The sequence below is a fragment of the Haematobia irritans genome, chromosome 5 (assembly GCF_050003625.1).
Source record: "Haematobia irritans isolate KBUSLIRL chromosome 5, ASM5000362v1, whole genome shotgun sequence".
Lineage (NCBI taxonomy): Eukaryota > Metazoa > Arthropoda > Insecta > Diptera > Muscidae > Haematobia > Haematobia irritans.
The window spans coordinates 66,244,195-66,263,710 of NC_134401.1; the positions used below are offsets into that span (position 1 = coordinate 66,244,195).

The following is a 19,516-nucleotide window of genomic DNA, read 5'->3' on the forward strand; positions in this document are numbered from 1 at the left end:
TATAGTTGGCGTGGGCTGTTGCATCTTTTAAGCAGATATGCAACAGGGGAATATAAAGGCATGGAATATTTTGGAATTTTGAGACCTATATTGGTGTTTGTTTATTAAACCTTTTAAATGAAAGTTATTAATATTTTATCGGTAGTTTAGAGAAAAGTTATTAAGAATATTTAGGAAAATACGTTGAAATTGAAAGTGTATTAAATTTTTTATTATTCAATGCAATAAATTAATATTCAATTCCAGATGAATTTGGAAAATTTTTGTTATATCTCAGCGTATAGTTTAGTCATAAATTGGTAAGTATTGTTTTTTTAATATGGCTTTCTTTTAAAAATAATATTTTTTATGTATATTATTATTTGTTAATTAATGTTTTTCTTTGTTGTAAAAGCAATATTTAATTTCAGAGCAAGTCCAGATTGGTTCGAACAAATTTAAAAAATAGAGAATTGGTAAGTTTTCTTTTAAAATTTGGCTTTCTTTCAACTAGAATATTTACGTTTTTATGACCTTTTTATCATCAAAATTACAGGTTTTTAATACCTTATTTTAGTATTTCTTTAATCAATTTTTTTGGAAACCAATGTAATATTTTTAATGTAAAAAAACAAATATTTAGTTTCAGAATAACCCCTTAAAAATTTGAAAAAAATTTTAGTACTCCTTTGCTTGTAATTTAATAGTGAATTGGTAAGGATTCTTTAACTTTCTTTTAACCAGAATATTTGTTTTTTATGCACAATATTATTTTTTTCATTAGATTTTTGGAAACCTATTTAATAATTTTATTTAATGTAAAAAATAAATATTTAATTTCAGAGTATCCCAAATAAATTTGGACAACTTTTTATATTTCCCCTCAGCGTACAATTTAATAGAGAATTGGTAAGTTTTATATTAAAACTTTGGCTTTCTTTCAACTAGAATATTTATTTTATTATATCCTTCACATCGATAACAACACAGTTTTATGAGTTTATATAAGATACTTCATTATTTCTCTAATTGTTTCAGGTTTATGAGATACGTTTTCCAAATAAAGGTTGAATTCCTTACACCATTTGATAAAATGCCCCCACATATGGTAAGTTACAAGCTAAAATAAAGAATTAAAAAATTATATTTTATTACATGGTGTTAATTTTTAACAATTTCCATTATTGCTTCCACTTTTTTCAGCAAGATATGTGAAAAATTTACCTACGATGAATAAAAAACGGATAAGTCAAAATGTTCAAACAGCGAGTTCAAATGAACTACTTTCTTGTTCCACGTGGTCATAATTTTTATTCCCAAAAAAACATTGTATTAAGAACTTTCATCATAAGTTTTTATAATAAAGTACTTTTGCTTAAAGAAAGTTTAATTTTAATGTATGAAAATTTTCATAATAGTAAAACGGTTTGTGGTTCCTTTAATTATTTAATTTCTCTGCACTGTGGAATGATTGATTTAAAAATAGTTTAGTCGTCGACATTTTAAAGAGACTGTTAACCAATTTTTATTATCGGGTTTCCCAAAAAATAAGCAAGTAAACCAAAATAATACTGACTTCTTAACTTGATAGGGGTATATAAATCTTATGGTGTTGTAAAAATGAAATAAAATACAATGTTATAGATGAACTACAATTTAAGAGAATTATAAACTACACGCTCACAAAAAATCGCTTCTGTAACATATAAAGGGTGATTCTTTTGAGGTTAGGATTTTCATGCATTAGTATTTGACAGATCACGTGGGATTTCAGACATGGTGTCTGAAAAGGCGGGGAATTAAATAAAATAATTTATCAATGAGGGGGGAAATAAATAAAAACACAATTAAATTTCGGGTTTTAAAAAGATAAATTAAAATTTATTGGCGGGGGTATTCGTACCTTCGGGTATTTGAGCGAGAGAGCAAGTAAGTGAGCAACTTTCGTTCAATTATATGTCATTTCAATTTTTTCATATTTCGTTATAAATTTCAGGGGTGTATTTTACAATTCATTGTACCTAAAAACTAACAGGTTGCCAACCTGAACATCCCGCCCCCCTTGCAGGAATGCAACATAGGGGCAAGCAGGAGCTAGGGGACAATAAAAAACGAGAATTCAATTTACAATTCAAGTGGACATACAAATACAAAAAACATAAATAAATAAATTCAAATTCAGTGGGACCCAGAATGGACGTGAATCACAATAGTAGCCGGCCCTTGACCGGTATTGGGGCTAACTGTGGTGGAGTTGGTCGGATTGTGGCCACAGGTGCATCGTCCACTGATGGTTCTCTGCTGCTGGGTCTCTGGGTTTCGTGCTACCCTCCTGGAGGCATTATTACGGCGCCGAGCATCATCGGAGCGCCTTCGATGGGTGTCACGTTGCGGTGGCTGTCTGATAGCTCTAGGAGCCTTCTTCACCTTTTGGGGTCGACTAGCGACGGTTCTGGGGGGATCTTCGCGCTTCCGCTGGTTCCCAACAAATCTGGGGTGGAGCATTGTGTGATGCTCACCACAGCACTCCATACACCTTTCCCGACTCCTGCAATCAGTCCTTTTGTGTGACTCCGCCAAGCAATTAAAACAATAGCCGAATTGCATTACGGCTTTACGACGTCTTGCAGGGTCCATAGCTCGGAAACGCGGGCAAAGGCGGAGTGCGTGTGGTTGCAGACACACTTTGCATCTCACCTCACCACACTTCTTCTTTGGTTGGGCGACGTCCACTTCTACCTCAGGGCGCTCGTTTTTGAGACGACGTGATGGGCCAGACATGTCTGGAAATACGAAAATAAAAGATGGGACAGCACACACACAAAGAAAAGAAATGGTTATTAATTTTGTCCATCAACAGGTAGTAGTACGAGTTTGACAACGGGCCTTGTAATAGTACAATTTCCAACCCTGACGTCAACAACTCGCACTTTGTTGTCGGGGCCTAAGTAGATCTTTTCGATTCTACCTACTTTCCACTCTGGTGGAGGCAAATTATCTTTCCTGATTACCACCAGGTCACCAACGGCAAAATCTCTTTGAGGAAATTTCCACTTATTTCGCTTATGGAGTTCAACGAGATATTCCTCTTTCCACCTTTTGGCGAAAGAGTGAGTTTCTGCCATCTATTCACATAACTTAACGACTCAATTGCCGTGTCGGGCTCCGGTGGGGAGAGAAGGGCAGAACCTATAAGGAAGTGTCCTGGGGTCAAAGGAGCCAAATCGTTTGGATTATCGCTCATAGGACTAAGGGGCCTAGAATTAAGGCATGCCTCGATTCTAGCTAGCATTGTGCTGAACTCTTCAAAAGTAAACTTCTGAGCGTGAGACACTTTCTTAAGATGAGTCTTGAAACTCTTAACTCCTGCCTCCCAAAGACCACCCATATGTGGCGCACCAGGGGGAATAAATTTCCATTCTAATAATTGGAAGGCGTTAAGCGAAATAAGATTTTGCTTCACTTCAGCGAGAAATCGGGCTTGGTCTCTACCAAGAACATTAGAAGCTCCTACAAAAGATGTCCCATTATCCGAAAACATCTTAGAAGGGCAGCCTCTTCGGGAGAAAAATCGGGTGAATGCAGCAATAAAACAATCAGTCGACATGTCATTTGTCGCTTCCAAATGAATTGCCTTAGTCGCAAAGCAGACAAACACAAGCACATATCCCTTAGTGATACGGCAACCTCTACCAATGTAGGTCTTTATATCAAAGGGGCCTGCAAAGTCGACTCCAGTGCATGTAAACGGGCGAGACAGTGTAGTTCTCTCAGGGGGAAGAGCGGCCATAATTTGGTCTACAGTTTTCTTCCGAAACAATACGCATGCACGGCAATTATGGATGATTGTCCTTACGAGATTCTTCAATCTGGGTACCCAAAATTCCAATCTCATTAATCTCAACATTAATGCATTTTCACCATGCACCGTATTCTTGTGAATGTACTCCAGGTACAATCTGGTAAACCGGGCATCATAGGGTAGAATTTTGGGGAATCTCTCGTCATAGGTGAGAGTAGGGGAACGCGCAAGTCTACCATTCATCCGCATAAATCCATCAGAATTTATAAACGGATTGAAATTCAATAAAGGGCTCTTTCGAGATAACTGCGCATTGTTCTCCAGCGCCACATATTCAGGAAAATGTCGACGCTGGCAGAGGACAACAAGACGACCTTTCACAAAGTTGATCTCACCCTGTTCCAAGTTGAAGGATGAATGCGTCTGTGTCGATTTAAACTTCGGGTGTATTCGATGAAAGAATCTGAATACATATGACAAAACTCTTAGGGCTCTGGATAAATCAGAGAAACGGGCCAAAATATCCTCAGGAGGGGATAATTGGTTCAAATTGACTTGAATCGGTTTAGTTTCAAGATTCGTCATGATTCTAAACGTAGATTTTGGCCATTCGGAGCGAGGGCGACATAACCAAGCGGGACCTTTCCACCAAAGGTTATTTGTTAGAAGATCGCGCGCTGAAGAACCTCTCGAGGCTATATCAGCGGGGTTATCGTGTGACAGAACATGATGCCAGTTACTAGTACCGATTTTCGTAGAGATGTTAGCTACTCGATTCGCAACAAACGTAGGCCAGTGGCACGGGGGCTTCTGAAGCCACGACAAAACTATCGTCGAATCAGTCCAATAGAATGTCTCAATTTCTGGGAGACTCAGCTCGGAGCGAATAGTCTCAACCATATCAGCCAATAGAGTTGCACCGCAGAGCTCTAAACGGGGCAAGGATTCAACCTTGATTGGCGCTACCTTAGTTCGTGCTGCGAGCAGATGCGTGACATAATCACCAGGGGCGTTTTTAATTCGGACGTATAGTGAAGCCGCATATGCTTTCTCAGAAGCATCACAGAATGCATGAAGCTGAACTTCATGGTCTGGGCTGAAACCAACCCATCGGGGGATCTCTATCCGTTCGATTTCACTATAATCGTCCAAAAACGCAAACCATCTATTCAGAGTCATGGGTTTCAAACATTCGTCCCAATCTGTTTTGTCCTTCCAAATTTGTTGCATTATAATCTTAGCAACTATTATCTTAGGGGCCAGCCAACCTGCTGGATCGAACAATTTAGCTATCTCAGACAAAACGGCTCGCTTGGTGACGGAAGATCTAGTAGGGGCTGAAACCAACTTGAAAAAGAAAACATCTTTTCCAGCGTTCCAACGTAAACCCAGAGTCCTGGCGGTACTTTCATTGGAAATATTCAAAAAGTCATTATCCAATAAATATTCGGGGGGTAAATCTAACAAAAGACCCTGCACATTAGAAGTCCATTTTCTTAGATTAAACCCAGCAGAACCTAGAACTTCCATAAGTTCATCACGGCTCGTCATGGCATCATCTAAACTGTGAGCTCCTGCCAAAATGTCATCGACATACATCTGCGAACGTATTATCTCCGCAGCAGTCGGGAACTCACCCTCGACGTCATCAGCAAGTCTAAGTAGGGTCCGAATAGCAAGATATGGGGCACAGTTCACACCAAATGTGACCGTGTTCAATTCGAAATCTTGGATTATATCATCAGGGGCTAGACGGAAAACAATTCGCTGATATGACGCCTGATCGGGATGAATCAGAATTTGCCTATACATCTTCTCGATGTCGGCATTAAAGACAAATCTAAATAATCTCCATCGGAGAATCAAAACAATTAGATTTGCTTGTAGAACGGGTCCAGTATACAATACGTTATTAAGACTAACGCCATTAGAAGTGACACTGGAAGCATTAAACACCACACGTAATTTAGTGGTGGCGCTGTCAGGCTTGAAAACAGCGTGATGGGGTAAATAATACACAGTATTAGAAGAATTTACCTTATTCTCATCAATCATGGTCATATGTCCCAAATCAGCGTACTCTTGTAGTACCCTGTCATACTGAATCTTCAGCCCGGGATTTCTCATTAACCGCGACTCATTTCGCTTAAATTGAGAAATGGCATTATTCCGGGACAAACCAAGTTGCAAATCTTTGGGGTATTCACGCTTAAAAGGCAGTGAAACAACATATCGACCATTATCATTACGATAAGTCGTTCGTAGGTATAATTCCTCACACCATCTATCCACTTCTGACATAGTGCATACTTTCGGTACATCTTCGATTTCCCAAAACCTAGCAAGTTGATCATTCACCTCTATGTGGCTGTAAAATGATACCACCGACTGTAGGGGCTTGGTTTGGGAGACTTTGCCAGTCACGATCCAACCGAAAACTGATTTCTGGGCAATAAGATCACCATTAGGGTGCTTATGAACATCAGTATGCATTATCCGAGAATATATATCACCACCCAGTAAAAGGTCCATATGAGAACACTTTAGATCACACATCGTGACTTCGGGCAGATCTACGTCTAGTAGCTGTGACAATGAATAAGTAGGCAAACGACCAGTTAACTTGTCAACCACATACGCATCTGTCGACAACTCAAAAGTTGGGTCAATAGGGGAGCACAAAGAGATCCTACAAACATTAGTAGACTTCGCCGATATCGTGCCGTTTAGGCCAACAATATTCGCAGAAGTAACTGGGAATATCGGCAAAGCAAGTTTCTTTTGCAACTTTCGGGAAATAAAAGTTGCTTGCGAGGCAGGATCGATCAATGCTCTAGCAGAACACTTCACGCCATGACAACACAAATCTACCACAGTAGTTCCCAAAAGAACTGTAGAAAACTGTGATGTTTCCATAGCAGTTGCAAAAGTTTGCAACGAACGGGCAGCCTCTGATGTAGAAGGAACATCGTCAGAAGCTGATCGGGCTGGATTTCCCATATCGCGGGTCATTCCAGGTCGTGAGCTCGAATCTCGACTTACTTGTGCTGAGGATTCCCTTCTATGCAAGTGAGAATGATGTTTTTGTTCGCAGAAGAAACATATATTCGAGCTCCTACAATTGCTAAAAGTGTGCGACGAAGCTAGACAATTTGTGCAACATTTGAGTCGCTTGACGGTTTCCAATCGATTGTTAACCGACATTTGAAGAAATTCTTCGCATAATCGTAGGGGATGCGATTCGGAACAAAGAGGACATTTCTGCTGAGAATTAGATGGTATAATCGTAGAGAAGCTCTTAAAACTTCTATTACCATTATTATTAGTAATTGACTTTCTCTTTGGGCTAGTAGGTTTTCTTACATAACTCGGACCAGAAGACGTCGAAATATTATGGGCGCCTTTAATGTCAAAGACGGACTCAAGGGTCTGATACCGAGCAGTCAAAAACTTATCCATTGTTTCCCATTTAGGTAGGTCAGAACTTGACCCTTGAGATTGCTCCCAATGTCCTAGGGTAACTTCAGGAAGACGGGTGGAACATATGAAAACAAATATAACGTCCCAATTCTTCGTATCAATGCCCAAAAGAGACAAATTAGTTATGCAGTCGCTCATAGTACGCTGCAATTGCTTAATAGAGGGGCCAGATTCCTTTAAAACGGGTGCAAGATTGAATAAAATCTTGAGTTGGGCGTTTACAAGAACCCTTTTGTTCTCATAACGATCGACTAAATTTTGCCAAGCCATCTGAAAACCCTCATTAGTAATCGGACATGTTTTGATAATATCGCGGGCTTCACCTTCCGTCTTTTGCATCAGATAATACATTTTCTGAATATTACTGATATGTTCATTATCTTTATATAGGGCAGAGAACATGTCTCTGAACGTAGGCCAAGATTTATAATCACCAGAAAAAATCTCAGTATCACAAGGGGGAAGGTGAATTGGAAGGGATGAACTAGAAGACTTCTTCTTCGCATTGAGCTTTTCAATTAAAGACTCAATAAGGGCTAGTCCACGCACATACGTCTTATATGTTGCGATATATTTTGCCTTAACTTTGGCAATATCATCACTAGAACCCATAGTGTCACACAATTCCTCATAAATTCCACGGAAATTCTCCCAAAGTCGAATAATTTCCTGTTTATGAATGTTGAGGCTGTGGACGGTGTGATCATCCTCCTTGAGCGAAGTCACGAACATATCCAAATCAATTAAGCGGTCTGCACTTTTAATCAAATTCTTGATATCAGACATTATTATTTTCAATAAAATTCAAATTTCGAGTAAAAAGTTTAATTTGGTATGAAAACGGGGTTGCAGAACTCAATTCCAACAACAAACGTAAATAGGGTTCAAAAAAATTCAAAAAAGTTATGATTTTTATTTTATTATTGGCAATAAACAAATATTTAATGCCTTTGAATATTTTTCGTAAATTAAAAAATATTTAAATTTTGGTCTTACCAACACCACTGTGCAACAAAACTACGTATTAGTATACGATACAATGTGCAAGAATCAAAAATATTTCAAACGGGCGAAACTACGGGGTTAGTTCGATATCAATTTAATTTATTATACAAAATAGTCACAATTGCCTCTTACTTGCAATATTTTTCAATAATTAATTAATTAAAATAATTAATTTTAATATTTGTTTTTCAATGTAAAATAATTTTCAAAATTATTTAATGAACAACTTTTGTTCCTATCGAGCCCACTGTGCAATGTTCAGTTACAACTCACTCGAACATGTAATGCAACCTGTAGTACAATTGAATGCAACACACACGTATGTACGTATAACAGTCAACCACACTACTGGATTGGAGAGACGGGAGTGAGGTAATAAAGCAAGCTGTTGGTTTTGTTTGGTTGTTAGAAACCAAAGCTTATGGGCAAATGAAACACAACAACAACACACAGGCAAAGGAAAGAGTGACTTTGTATTTATTATTTCGTTTATTTCTTTTGTTATTCTTGCACTTTTGTTTACTTTATTTTCACCACTAATAAATGTCAACAACCTTACCTTGGTATGATGAATATTATAGGGGAAAACAATGGTGATAGCCAATAATTTAGGGGGTAAAAAATACCAAAATAACCAATCGATTTTCGGGCTCTAAAAAGAGAAGCTCAATGATAAATTATTTTATTTTAAATCTCGGGCGGTTTTATCCGGTTCGAAGGACCAATGAAAAGGCGGGGAATTAAATAAAATAATTTATCAATGAGGGGGGAAATAAATAAAAACACAATTAAATTTCGGGTTTTAAAAAGATAAATTAAAATTTAATTTATTGGCGGGGGTATTCGTACCTTCGGGTATTTGAGCGAGAGAGCAAGTAAGTGAGCAACTTTCGTTCAATTATATGTCATTTCAATTTTTTCATATTTCGTTATAAATTTCAGGGGTGTATTTTACAATTCATTGTACCTAAAAACTAACAGGGTGCCAACCTGAACAGTGTCAAAGAGAAAGTATGCTTTGACATTTCATCATGAATAGACTTACTAACGAGCAACGCTTGCAAATCATTGAATTTTATTACCAAAATCAGTGGCAGAAAATCCGCTTTTTTATCGACAAATTTTGTTCAGCGATGAGGCTCATTTCTGGTTGAATGGCTACGTAAATAAGCAAAATTGCCGCATTTGGAGTGAAGAGCAACCAGAAGCCGTTCAAGAACTGCCCATGCATCCCGAAAAATGCACTGTTTGGTGTGGTTTGTACGCTGGTGGAATCATTGGACCGTATTTTTTCAAAGATGCTGTTGGACGCAACGTTACGGTGAATGGCGATCGCTATCGTTCGATGCTAACAAACTTTTTGTTGCCAAAAATGGAAGAACTGAACTTGGTTGACATGTGGTTTCAACAAGATGGCGCTACATGCCACACAGCTCGCGATTCTATGGCCATTTTGAGGGAAAACTTCGGAGAACAATTCATCTCAAGAAATGGACCGGTAAGTTGGCCACCAAGATCATGCGATTTGACGCCTTTAGACTATTTTTTGTGGGGCTACGTCAAGTCTAAAGTCTACAGAAATAAGCCAGCAACTATTCCAGCTTTGGAAGACAACATTTCCGAAGAAATTCGGGCTATTCCGGCCGAAATGCTCGAAAAAGTTGCCCAAAATTGGACTTTCCGAATGGACCACCTAAGACGCAGCCGCGGTCAACATTTAAATGAAATTATCTTCAAAAAGTAAATGTCATGGACCAATCTAACGTTTCAAATAAAGAACCGATGAGATTTTGCAAATTTTATGCGTTTTTTAAAAAAACAAGTTATCAAGCTCTTAACAAATCACCCTTTACTCCCAAACATAGTTTGCTTCAAGCATATATATTTTTGGGTATTGCCCAAACATTTATATGTTTGATCTCTTCCAATATATAATATGTTTGAAAGCATATTGGTCTAAACAATATATGTTTGGGTAGTCAATTTCCAAACATTTTGTATTTTTGCATCCAAATTCAATAATGTTGTCTTCCAAAAAACAATATGTTATTATGTGAACATATAATATGTTTGGAAGCATTTTGCACCCAAAAATATTATATGCTTAAAAAAATTCTCCCAAACAATATTGTGCTCAAAATTTTATTTATTTATTTATATATTTACAATCATAATGAATTATGAAAATAAACAGGTAATATAGGTGCTAACAACATAGGTTTTCGACCTGAATGCTCAAAATTTTGTTTCTGCCCAATTGTATATTCCCCGACATCTTTCTCACTTCCACGAGATTTTTTAGTTCTTAGCACCTTTTTCTGTAATACAAACATTGTAGAAGAAATTATTCAATTTTATGATTTTTTTATTTTAATTTTACCTTTTGCCGGACGGGGATTCGAACAGCGGACCACACAGTTTGTAAGGATCAAAGAAGTAGCTGATCAATTGCCCAAGGAAAAATAAAATGTTAATTTTGTAATAACAAGCAACAACCACCAACTTAATTCAATATCGCTCCCTGTTAAATAGCGCTCCAATCTACTAAACACATATATGTTTATAGGCTATTTCTAAATTAATATATGTTTGCATTCAAGCATATTATATTTACAAACATTTTATGTCCCAAACATAATATGTTCTAACATATTAACATATATGTCCCAAACATGTTATGCTAGTTTATGAACATTATATGCTTGCACTCAAAAATATTGTGTTTAAAAATTTGTGTTCCAAACATATAATGTTTATAGCCAAACATATGAAAAACAGCCTTTTTCATCCGTGTAGACAAGTTGAAAAAAATCTTAGCCCTTAAGATTTTTTTCAATCATGGTCAATATTACTACAGTTTAGTTCATTTTGCAATGGAAAAGGGTCCACTGTTTTTTCAGTGTAGAGCCATATAAGCAGTGATGACATGCGTAGGGAAAATCCTTTTTTTTAGGGATTTTTTCCTAAAATTGCAACTGTAGGGGAAAAAGGATAGATTTTTCATTTTTTATACAAATGGAGGGAATTTTTTTAATTTTCACATTTTATTATATTTTGCAACAAGAAAGGTACTTTTGCTTAATATTTGAAATATTATAAGATCCAAAATATATGGTAGTCAAGACTTCAACTAATAGAATACGTAATTCACCGTCAACGATGTTATTGTAATGATATTATTTAGAAAAGGTCAGCGGTATCGTTAAAAGATCTTTTTTGCATTGGTTTTTAATAAAATGAAATAGATTTACTTTTGCAGGAATGAACGCTTCCATTTAGGTACATAAACAGGTGATGGCTTCCCCAACTTGGTGCTTCCCAATATTTTTTAATACAGATCTCTTCAGCAGTGCATTTGCGGTTCGCTTATATAAATTTCACTCACGCTCACACCTCTAGTCAGTGCATTGCTTGTGGAAAATTCGTAAATTGCGGAAAATCTGACCTGAAGAAACACGCGGCCTTTAAACTTCAAAAGAAAAATGTTGGTAGTGTTAAAAATGAGTAATGATGTTGCAAAGTTTGAAATCCGATTAAGAATGTCAGTATTAATATTATTGCACATTTGGTCCCTTTATTGAGGGATATAGTCCCTATTAATTTTAAAGAAATATTTGTTATTTTCTTTCCATATTTGTTTAAATTTAGTCAATTTTTTGCAGTAGCGAAAAATTTAGGGAAAAAATTTTTGGGCGGTGGGGAAAAAAAGGAATTTTTGGGAGCAGAGAAGGGAATTTTAAAAACTTCCTGCCATCACTGCTTATAAGAGCATATCGATTTCAACCAAACTCGGCATGCGTACCTAGAATGTTAATTATGCTGCCTGTACAAAATTTCAAGTAAATCGGATGGTGGCCATGTAAGTGTATATCGGACAATAGATATATATGGGAGTATCTAAATCTGAACTACTAATTAGACTCCTTGTACAAAATTTCGAGCAAATCTAGACAAAACTCTGGCTTCTGCAGCAACATCGGATTTTGCCAGTATTTTATATGGCCTCAGAAGCCAAAGTTTGGTTTTTTTTACAGTTAAGAAGAAAAACTACGAATCCACACAAAAACGGAACTTCTAATACTGACCCCACATTGTCAAAATTTTGCAAAAAAAAAAATTAATTGCGGAGCCCATATCTTGCGAACGCACAGAAACTTTTTTGAAGAGCAAAGAAAAAATCATCGAAATCGGTTCAAAATTGCGGAGATGACAGCTAAAACAAAATTTCATGCCCCCGAGGTGACAAACTTTCAACGCCTACAGGTCAGCCCATGGACCCACTAGGGACCCACAAATTTAACTTAGAGGAAAACACTTCTGCTTTCACACACAGAAAAAATTATGTTGATATCTTTATCCGTTCAAAAGTTGCAGAATTATTAAAACAAAAAACGATTTGGAACCACTGTGCGCTGTATGGAACATTCATCGGTTGGGTGCGAGAACACTATGATATGGGACAATACATAGGTCACGTTGCAGAGCTTGCGCAATTTGGAAAAATGATAATAAATGGATTCGTTAAGGATACTTAGATTCAGCTCTCCTTGAAGTATAAATTAAGCGTCTTTAAAATAAAGTTTTGAACTATGTCTCCTATATTTGAACCCTTTTCAGCTTTGGAGTCAAGAATCAAAAAGTCACCAAATTTAAAGAAAGATTTCATTACTTTTGAAGTTGACCTTAGTCCAACAAAATTTTCTTTTATGTAATGATGTCAATTTTAAAGTCGAATCACAAGAAAAAATCGTCTTGTATGCTACGCAAGAATGGCATTCGAATTTTAAGGACATGAAATCTTTGTGTTTGCGACAATGTTTTTTTTCTAATTAAGTAACTTTATTCTTGGCTAATTTAAGTTAACTAAACTATGATTCAATTTTCAATTCAATTATTCTTTATTGTTTTTTTATATAACGTTACAAAATGTTATGTAGGTTCAACTATATAACTTATAGTTAATAAAGAATCATACAGCATGGTTTGAATTCAAACCGTCTGCTGGAAATTTGAGTTTTAGTTGTTGATAAATTGATTAATCTATCTATTAAAATTTTTCTATAATTTAAGGCTTCTTTCAAGTATTTGTATAAACGGTACCAACAAAAATCTTCACCACCATTCAGGATAACAATGATTTCAAATTGATGCAGTATAGTTTTCCCAAAGAATTTGAATCTTATACTCGCCAATATCGGCCATAGGCGAAGAAAGTGGAACATCATTTCATCTTCTCCCATGTTACACAGCGAACATATATGTACACTTGTATTGAATTGATTTGCATTCAGTCCGAAAAGGTCTCCTCTTGCCTTCATAATATATATAATCTGTTCTCTATTGCTATTATCGTTTAAATAAAAGGCATAAGCGTAGGAAGGCCTCTGGGGAGGGGGCTTAGACCCCCCCAGAAAAATTTTAGCCCCCCCCAGAATTTGAAACTCTATTTATGATTTTCCATTTTTCAATAAATGTCAATAGTTTTTTTTAATTTTTATAAAAATTAAACGTGTATATAGAATCGCACAAAGTTCCGCTAAAGACTTTCATGAACAATCGAATTACTTGGGTTGTGGTAGCAGTTGCCGATGGCAATGTTTGAAGTAAGATATTTATGAAATAAAGCTGTGGTTGAACTTATGATTGATTTAGTTTAGTCAATTTAATTAAAAAAATAGTAATTGATATTAAAACTATTCTTTCATAAATTAATATCTTAATAATGCTGTGAAAAAGCGTCTCGAAAAAAGTAGTGAAAATGTTCTTTTTGGGTCTAGAAGTGGTGCAAAATTGGCGGAAAAGCAATGAATGTAATATGAGCTTGTCATAGGACAAATGTCCACCGTTTCATCAGCCGTTGCAATGCATTTGCATCACTTCTTAAGGTGAGATCCGAATTCAGTGTTTTGAATGTGAATTAAAAATTTTTGTGATATTTTTCCAAATAAATAATTTTTATATTGTTTTTATGATTTTTAATGCATTCTGAAGCTTGTTTGAAACGTTTTTTCTCGATATAATGGATTTATCAGTTTTATGGCAATTTATTTATTCTTACTCTTTTTTTAAACTACTTGAAAAAAAGAAAACAAAAAATTACACATTAAAATATGAAAGAACAACTCACAATTTTTTTGCTGGGTAAAGTGTGGAACTACTTTTAGTTGCTTTATTATAAATTAATTGTCAAGTTATTTTGATGTCTAATTTTTTATTCAATTTTATGAAATAAAACATTAATTTAACCTATAAGTTCAGTCTATACATTTTTAGCTAGGGGGCTATAGCCCCCCCTAGGAAAATTGTCTAGCTACGCTAATGATAAAAGGCTGTCATTCTGTAGGCGAAGAGAGTGGAACATCGTTTCATCTTCTCCCATGTTACAGACATATTATTCAACCGTCGAACGGAACGGACGTGTTTTTTAATAGCGGATAAAATCATCGTAATAAGTACCTACTACGAATTTCAAGTGTGGTGGGATATTAGACCACCATGCAGAGAAATTCAAAGACATCCACTGGGTTGCTAACTTCAGGGCCCAGTGGACGGGTATCGACTGGAGTTATAAATTTGGGCAATGACCAAGAGTTAGGCCCAATTAGTCGACCTGTAGACGGGTCGACAGGTGGCGACAATTTGACAAGTCGGACCTTTTCCAAGGTAACGGCATCAAAAGGAGGTAATCCCTCACGAAAGAGATTCAAAGAACGCAGAAATGCTTTGTTTATCCTAAAGAAATTAGGATCAGTCGACCCAAGCACGTTGTCGGCTAAACAAAGCGATTCCTTAAAATGGGCTCAAGGAATTCTTGAGGCTGGAAAAAGGGAACGATCACCGGATGAGCTGCCATCCTCCAAAAGGGATCAACGATCGTTTGCCTCAGTTGCTAAAGACAGCCTTGTGATGGCTATCATAAATAAAGGAGCATTGGACGGTATGGTTCCAAAGCAAAAATGGGGGGAAATTGAGAATGCTTTGTCTGGCGTCTACTCACAGGTGCTGGAAAAGTTTCCCGGCCCAGATCCTCGACACCAAGAGGCTGGTTGGTATCAAGGACGATTTAAGCTAGTCGCATTTGAGGACCAGAGGTCTATAGAATGTTTTAAAGCTGCTCTGATACTAATTGGTGAAGTTTGGGAAGGAGCTGCTCTAGAGTTAGTCGAGAAGAAAGACATACCGGCTAGACCAAGAGCACATGCGTGGATACCTGCAAACCCTCCTGACCCTGAATCTATTTTAAATAGACTGAAACAATGCAATCCAGATCTTCCAACAGCTGATTGGAAGGTTGGCCGTTTGGATGAAGTGGATGGGCCAAGACGGCATGCAGTGTTTATATTGAACACTCAGTCTTTGCCACATCTAGCAAAGTCCCAGGGCCGTGTATGTTATGGCTTTCATTATATCCAAATGAAGGTGTATAAAAACGATCAGCTAAAGGATTCAGAAATGGACAAGCCTCTGTCTGAATCAGAAGTAAGCGGATCCTCTTGCGAAGTCGAGGGGGATACCAAGACATTTGAAGACATGGATAGATACCGTATGCGTGAGGAGGCTTCTACTGCCTCAGAACTCACCAAAGTTGAACCTATGGTTATTGCGAGAGTCACCGATATCTCTGAAGAGGACATTCTTGATGACTCGATTGAAACGGCTGATGTGACGGTTGTTGAAAATCTCGATGGTCCTACGGATCCTCCAGATAAATCTTCATCATTGTAAGGCTGCATGTGCTGCCTTAAAAGTTCTCCTGATGAAAGGAGACATAGACATAGTTCTTATTCAAGAACCATATGTTTATAGAAACAAAATATGTGAATTTAGTACTCCGGGGTTCAAACTATTGCAGTATACTGGTAATGATGTAAATCGAGCCTGTATAGTTGCTAAAAACGAGCTCAACTTGTTTCTGCTTCCTTCAATGTGCAATACAGACACTGTCGTTGCAAGTTTAGAAATAGCCAAATGCAAATATTGGGTATCTTCGGTCTACATGGGACATGACAGGGAGATGCCTCCATATGCCGTTAAGACCTTAGTGGAGGAGTCACTGAAAACAAAGACGAAACTCATTATGGGATGCGATGCGAATGCACATCATAGTATATGGGGAAGTAGTGATACTAATGCAAGGGGAGAGTCGCTAATAGAGTTTATTTTGCGTACTAATCTGGTAGTTTGCAACAAGGGAGATGTCCCAACCTTTATCACTAAAAACAGGCAAGAGGTTTTGGACATCACCTTGGCCTCGCAAGAACTGAATGAAATGATATCTGAGTGGCAGGTTTTAAGTGAACACAGCTTCTCAGATCATCGCTACATCAGTTTCAAATTTGATGTTCATATCACCAAGATCATATTTCCGCCAAATATTAGGAAAGCTGACTGGAATATGTATAGGGAATCGTTCAATATGATGACACCGGAAATAACAGAGACAAATATGAGAAATGTGCAAGATATCGAACACGCAGTGGAGCGGATTACTAAGGCCTTCAACATCTCACTAAAAGCTGCATGCCCTAGAGGAAAGCCAAGGGGGAAATATCGACCACCATGGTGGTCTACGGAAATAAGTAATATGAGGAAATCCTGCAGGAAGCTCTTTAACAAGGCAAAGTCCACCAGAGCCCCTGAGGACTGGGACGCTTACAAGAAGAATCTGAGAGGATACAAGCGAGAACTGAGAAAGGCTCAGCATAACTCTTGGAATGATTACTGCAGCAGTATTGAGAATACGTCCGAGGCTTCCAGACTACGGAAGGTTCTAGCATCCACCAACTCCGCTCCAGGTTTCATTAAAACATCGGAGGGCAATTGGACAACGTCCAGTGAGGAGACGCTGGAGGTACTATTGGACACACATTTTCCTGGAAATCAGACGGTTGAACCATGTACTGGCGGTGCCACAGTTGTTCAGCGGTCGTTTCCTGTCGAGGACATTGTATCGGAAACTAGAATAAGATGGGCGCTAAATAGCTTTGGACCATTCAAATCCCCTGGACCTGATGGAATTACTCCGGCGGAGTTACAAGCTGTAACTGACAAAATTATCCCCTGATTGTCGGTGATATATAAAGGATGTATCAACTTATCATATATCCCAGGAAAGTGGAGGGAAACAAAAGTCGTTTTCATACCTAAAGCGGGAAAAGCCTCTCACTCGAGGGCGAAGGATTTCCGACCAATCAGTTTATCCTCATTCCTACTTAAGACTCTGGAGAGGATGATAGATATTTATCTTAGAACTAGCATCGATTCAAGTTTGTTCTCGAAACGACAGCATGCATATCCGAAGGGCAGGTCTACTGAGACCGCACTACATGAACTAGTCAGCTTTATTGAAAGCTCACTATCTGTCAAAGAATACACAATCGTGGCGTTTCTAGACATCGAAGGGGCGTTCAATAATGTCCATCCGAGCTCGATATTAAATGGACTGACAACTCTGAATGTTGATCCATGTATACTCAGGCTGTTAGACGAACTGCTAATGAAGAGACGTATTTCAGCCACACTAGGACAAGCAAACATACAAAAGTATGTGAACAGAGGCACTCCCCAAGGAGGAGTTCTATCACCTCTTCTTTGGAATGTTGCTATAAATAGCCTTCTGGTTACTCTAGAAAAAGAAAGGATAAAAGTGGTGGCATACGCAGATGATGTAGCTCTGGCAGTAAGGGGAAAATTCCCATCCACAATCAGAGATATTATTCAGAGGGCCCTCCGGATGACTGAACAATGGGCGAAAGACAATGGTCTTGGGGTAAATCCTGCAAAGACAGAATTAGTCATGTACTGCAAAGATCGCAAAACTCCCACGGTTAGGCCTATTTCCTTAGGGGGTATTGAAATTCCCTTTGGTGATTGTGCAAAATACCTTGGCGTTATTTTGGACAGGAAGCTGAACTTTAAGCTTAATATTGAAGAAAGGGCGAGGAAGGCAACTGTAGCTTTGTACTCGTGCAAAAAGGCAATAGGAAAAAAGTGGGGACTAAAACCAAAAATTGTGCATTGGCTATACACGGCAGTGGTTAGACCTATAATGCTATATGGTGTTGTAGTCTGGTGGCCGGCACTTCAGAAACCGACTGGTTTAGATAAAGTTCAGCGTATGGCGTGTTTGTGTATTTCAGGCGCATTCAGCAAGACAGGAACAAATTCCCTTAATGTCATGATGCATCTATTGCCTTTAGACATTTTGGCCAAACAGTCAGCTGCAACAACGGCTGTGCGGTTGCGCGAACTATCGCTGTGGTCGGAAAATGGTTACGGTCACAGTTCTGTCCTCAAAATAATGTCAGATGTGCCTAACGTAGTGGATTACACTTTGGCGAGTCCACTTTTCGACAAAAAGTTTGAGACTCTAATCCCCAACAGTGAGGCGTGGTGCACACATACCCCGGGGAATAAAGAATATATAGATTTCTACACTGATGGCTCCAAATTGGATGGACAAGTGGGTTTCGGAGTATATTCTAATGATCTGGAACTTCAAATATCGAAAAGATTACCTAATCACTGTAGTGTTTTTCAGGCTGAAATATTAGCAATAAGAGAGGTGGCGAATTGGCTGAGAAGTAATGTTCCAAAAAATGTGGGCATTAATATATACTCAGACAGTCAACCTGCAATAAAATCCTTGAACTCTGTGTTCCTCAACTCGAAAACGGCCATTGATTGCCGCAAATCTCTCAATGAGATGGCTGAGCAGTACAATATTCACCTAATATGGGTGCCTGGCCATAGGAACATTCCGGGGAACTGCGAAGCGGATGAGTTGGCAAGGCTAGGGACTACCTTACATATTCCAGGGGAACTAGAATTTGTTGGTATGCCCCTAGCTTCCTGCAAGCTCATGCTGCGTGAGAAGGCTGTTATGATGGCAAATGTTCGATGGGAGAATTGCAAGGGTTGTAACGACACCAAGCAAATATGGCCCCATTTCAACTTAAACCGCACACTAGATATGCTAATGTTCTCGAGACGTCAGGTATCACTCCTGATATCTGCTATAACGGGTCGCTGCCTGATAGGAGATTTTGCAAAAACTATTGGCGCGAAGTATAATGACTATTGTATGAGCTGTCATGATGCGGAGGAAAAAGAATCAATTAAACACCTCTTGTGTGAGTGTCCTGTATTTTGTGTAAAGCGCAAGCAACTTTTAGGAGCATATAGCTTCAGATTACTGGCGGATCTGGAAAACGTTAACTTAAGCAGTCTGCTAATATTTTTGGAACAATC

At 37.9% G+C, this 19,516-nt stretch overlaps 2 protein-coding genes across 3 annotated transcripts; both read right to left on the reverse strand.

Moving 5' to 3' along the window:
* Positions 1 to 1,831: 1,831 nt before the first annotated feature.
* Positions 1,832 to 9,098, reverse strand: LOC142241419 (uncharacterized). Of its 2 annotated transcripts, none has more exons than XM_075313184.1 (2): positions 8,826 to 9,098; positions 1,832 to 2,762 (listed from the first exon to the last, which is right to left on the reverse strand). In XM_075313184.1, the coding sequence occupies exon 2, from the start codon at positions 2,758 to 2,760 to the stop codon at positions 2,158 to 2,160; it is 603 nt and encodes a 200-aa protein (XP_075169299.1). In that variant the 5' UTR covers positions 2,761 to 2,762; positions 8,826 to 9,098; the 3' UTR covers positions 1,832 to 2,157. The 2 variants fall into 2 exon arrangements, with proteins under 2 accessions (XP_075169299.1, XP_075169300.1); XM_075313185.1 differs by lacking the exon at positions 8,826 to 9,098 and adding an exon at positions 8,258 to 8,789.
* On the reverse strand, positions 2,987 to 8,047 carry LOC142239755 (uncharacterized). Its single transcript, XM_075311531.1, has one exon. It carries the CDS (start codon positions 8,045 to 8,047, stop codon positions 2,987 to 2,989), a length of 5,061 nt encoding a protein of 1,686 aa, XP_075167646.1.
* Positions 9,099 to 19,516: the final 10,418 nt, after the last annotated feature.

Bases quoted from the DNA above. Each gene is read 5' to 3' on its own strand.
- LOC142239755 (XM_075311531.1), bottom strand. From the start codon at position 8,047: ATGTCTGATATCAAGAATTTGATTAAAAGTGCAGACCGCTTAATTGAT.
- LOC142241419 (XM_075313184.1), bottom strand. From the start codon at position 2,760: ATGTCTGGCCCATCACGTCGTCTCAAAAACGAGCGCCCTGAGGTAGAA.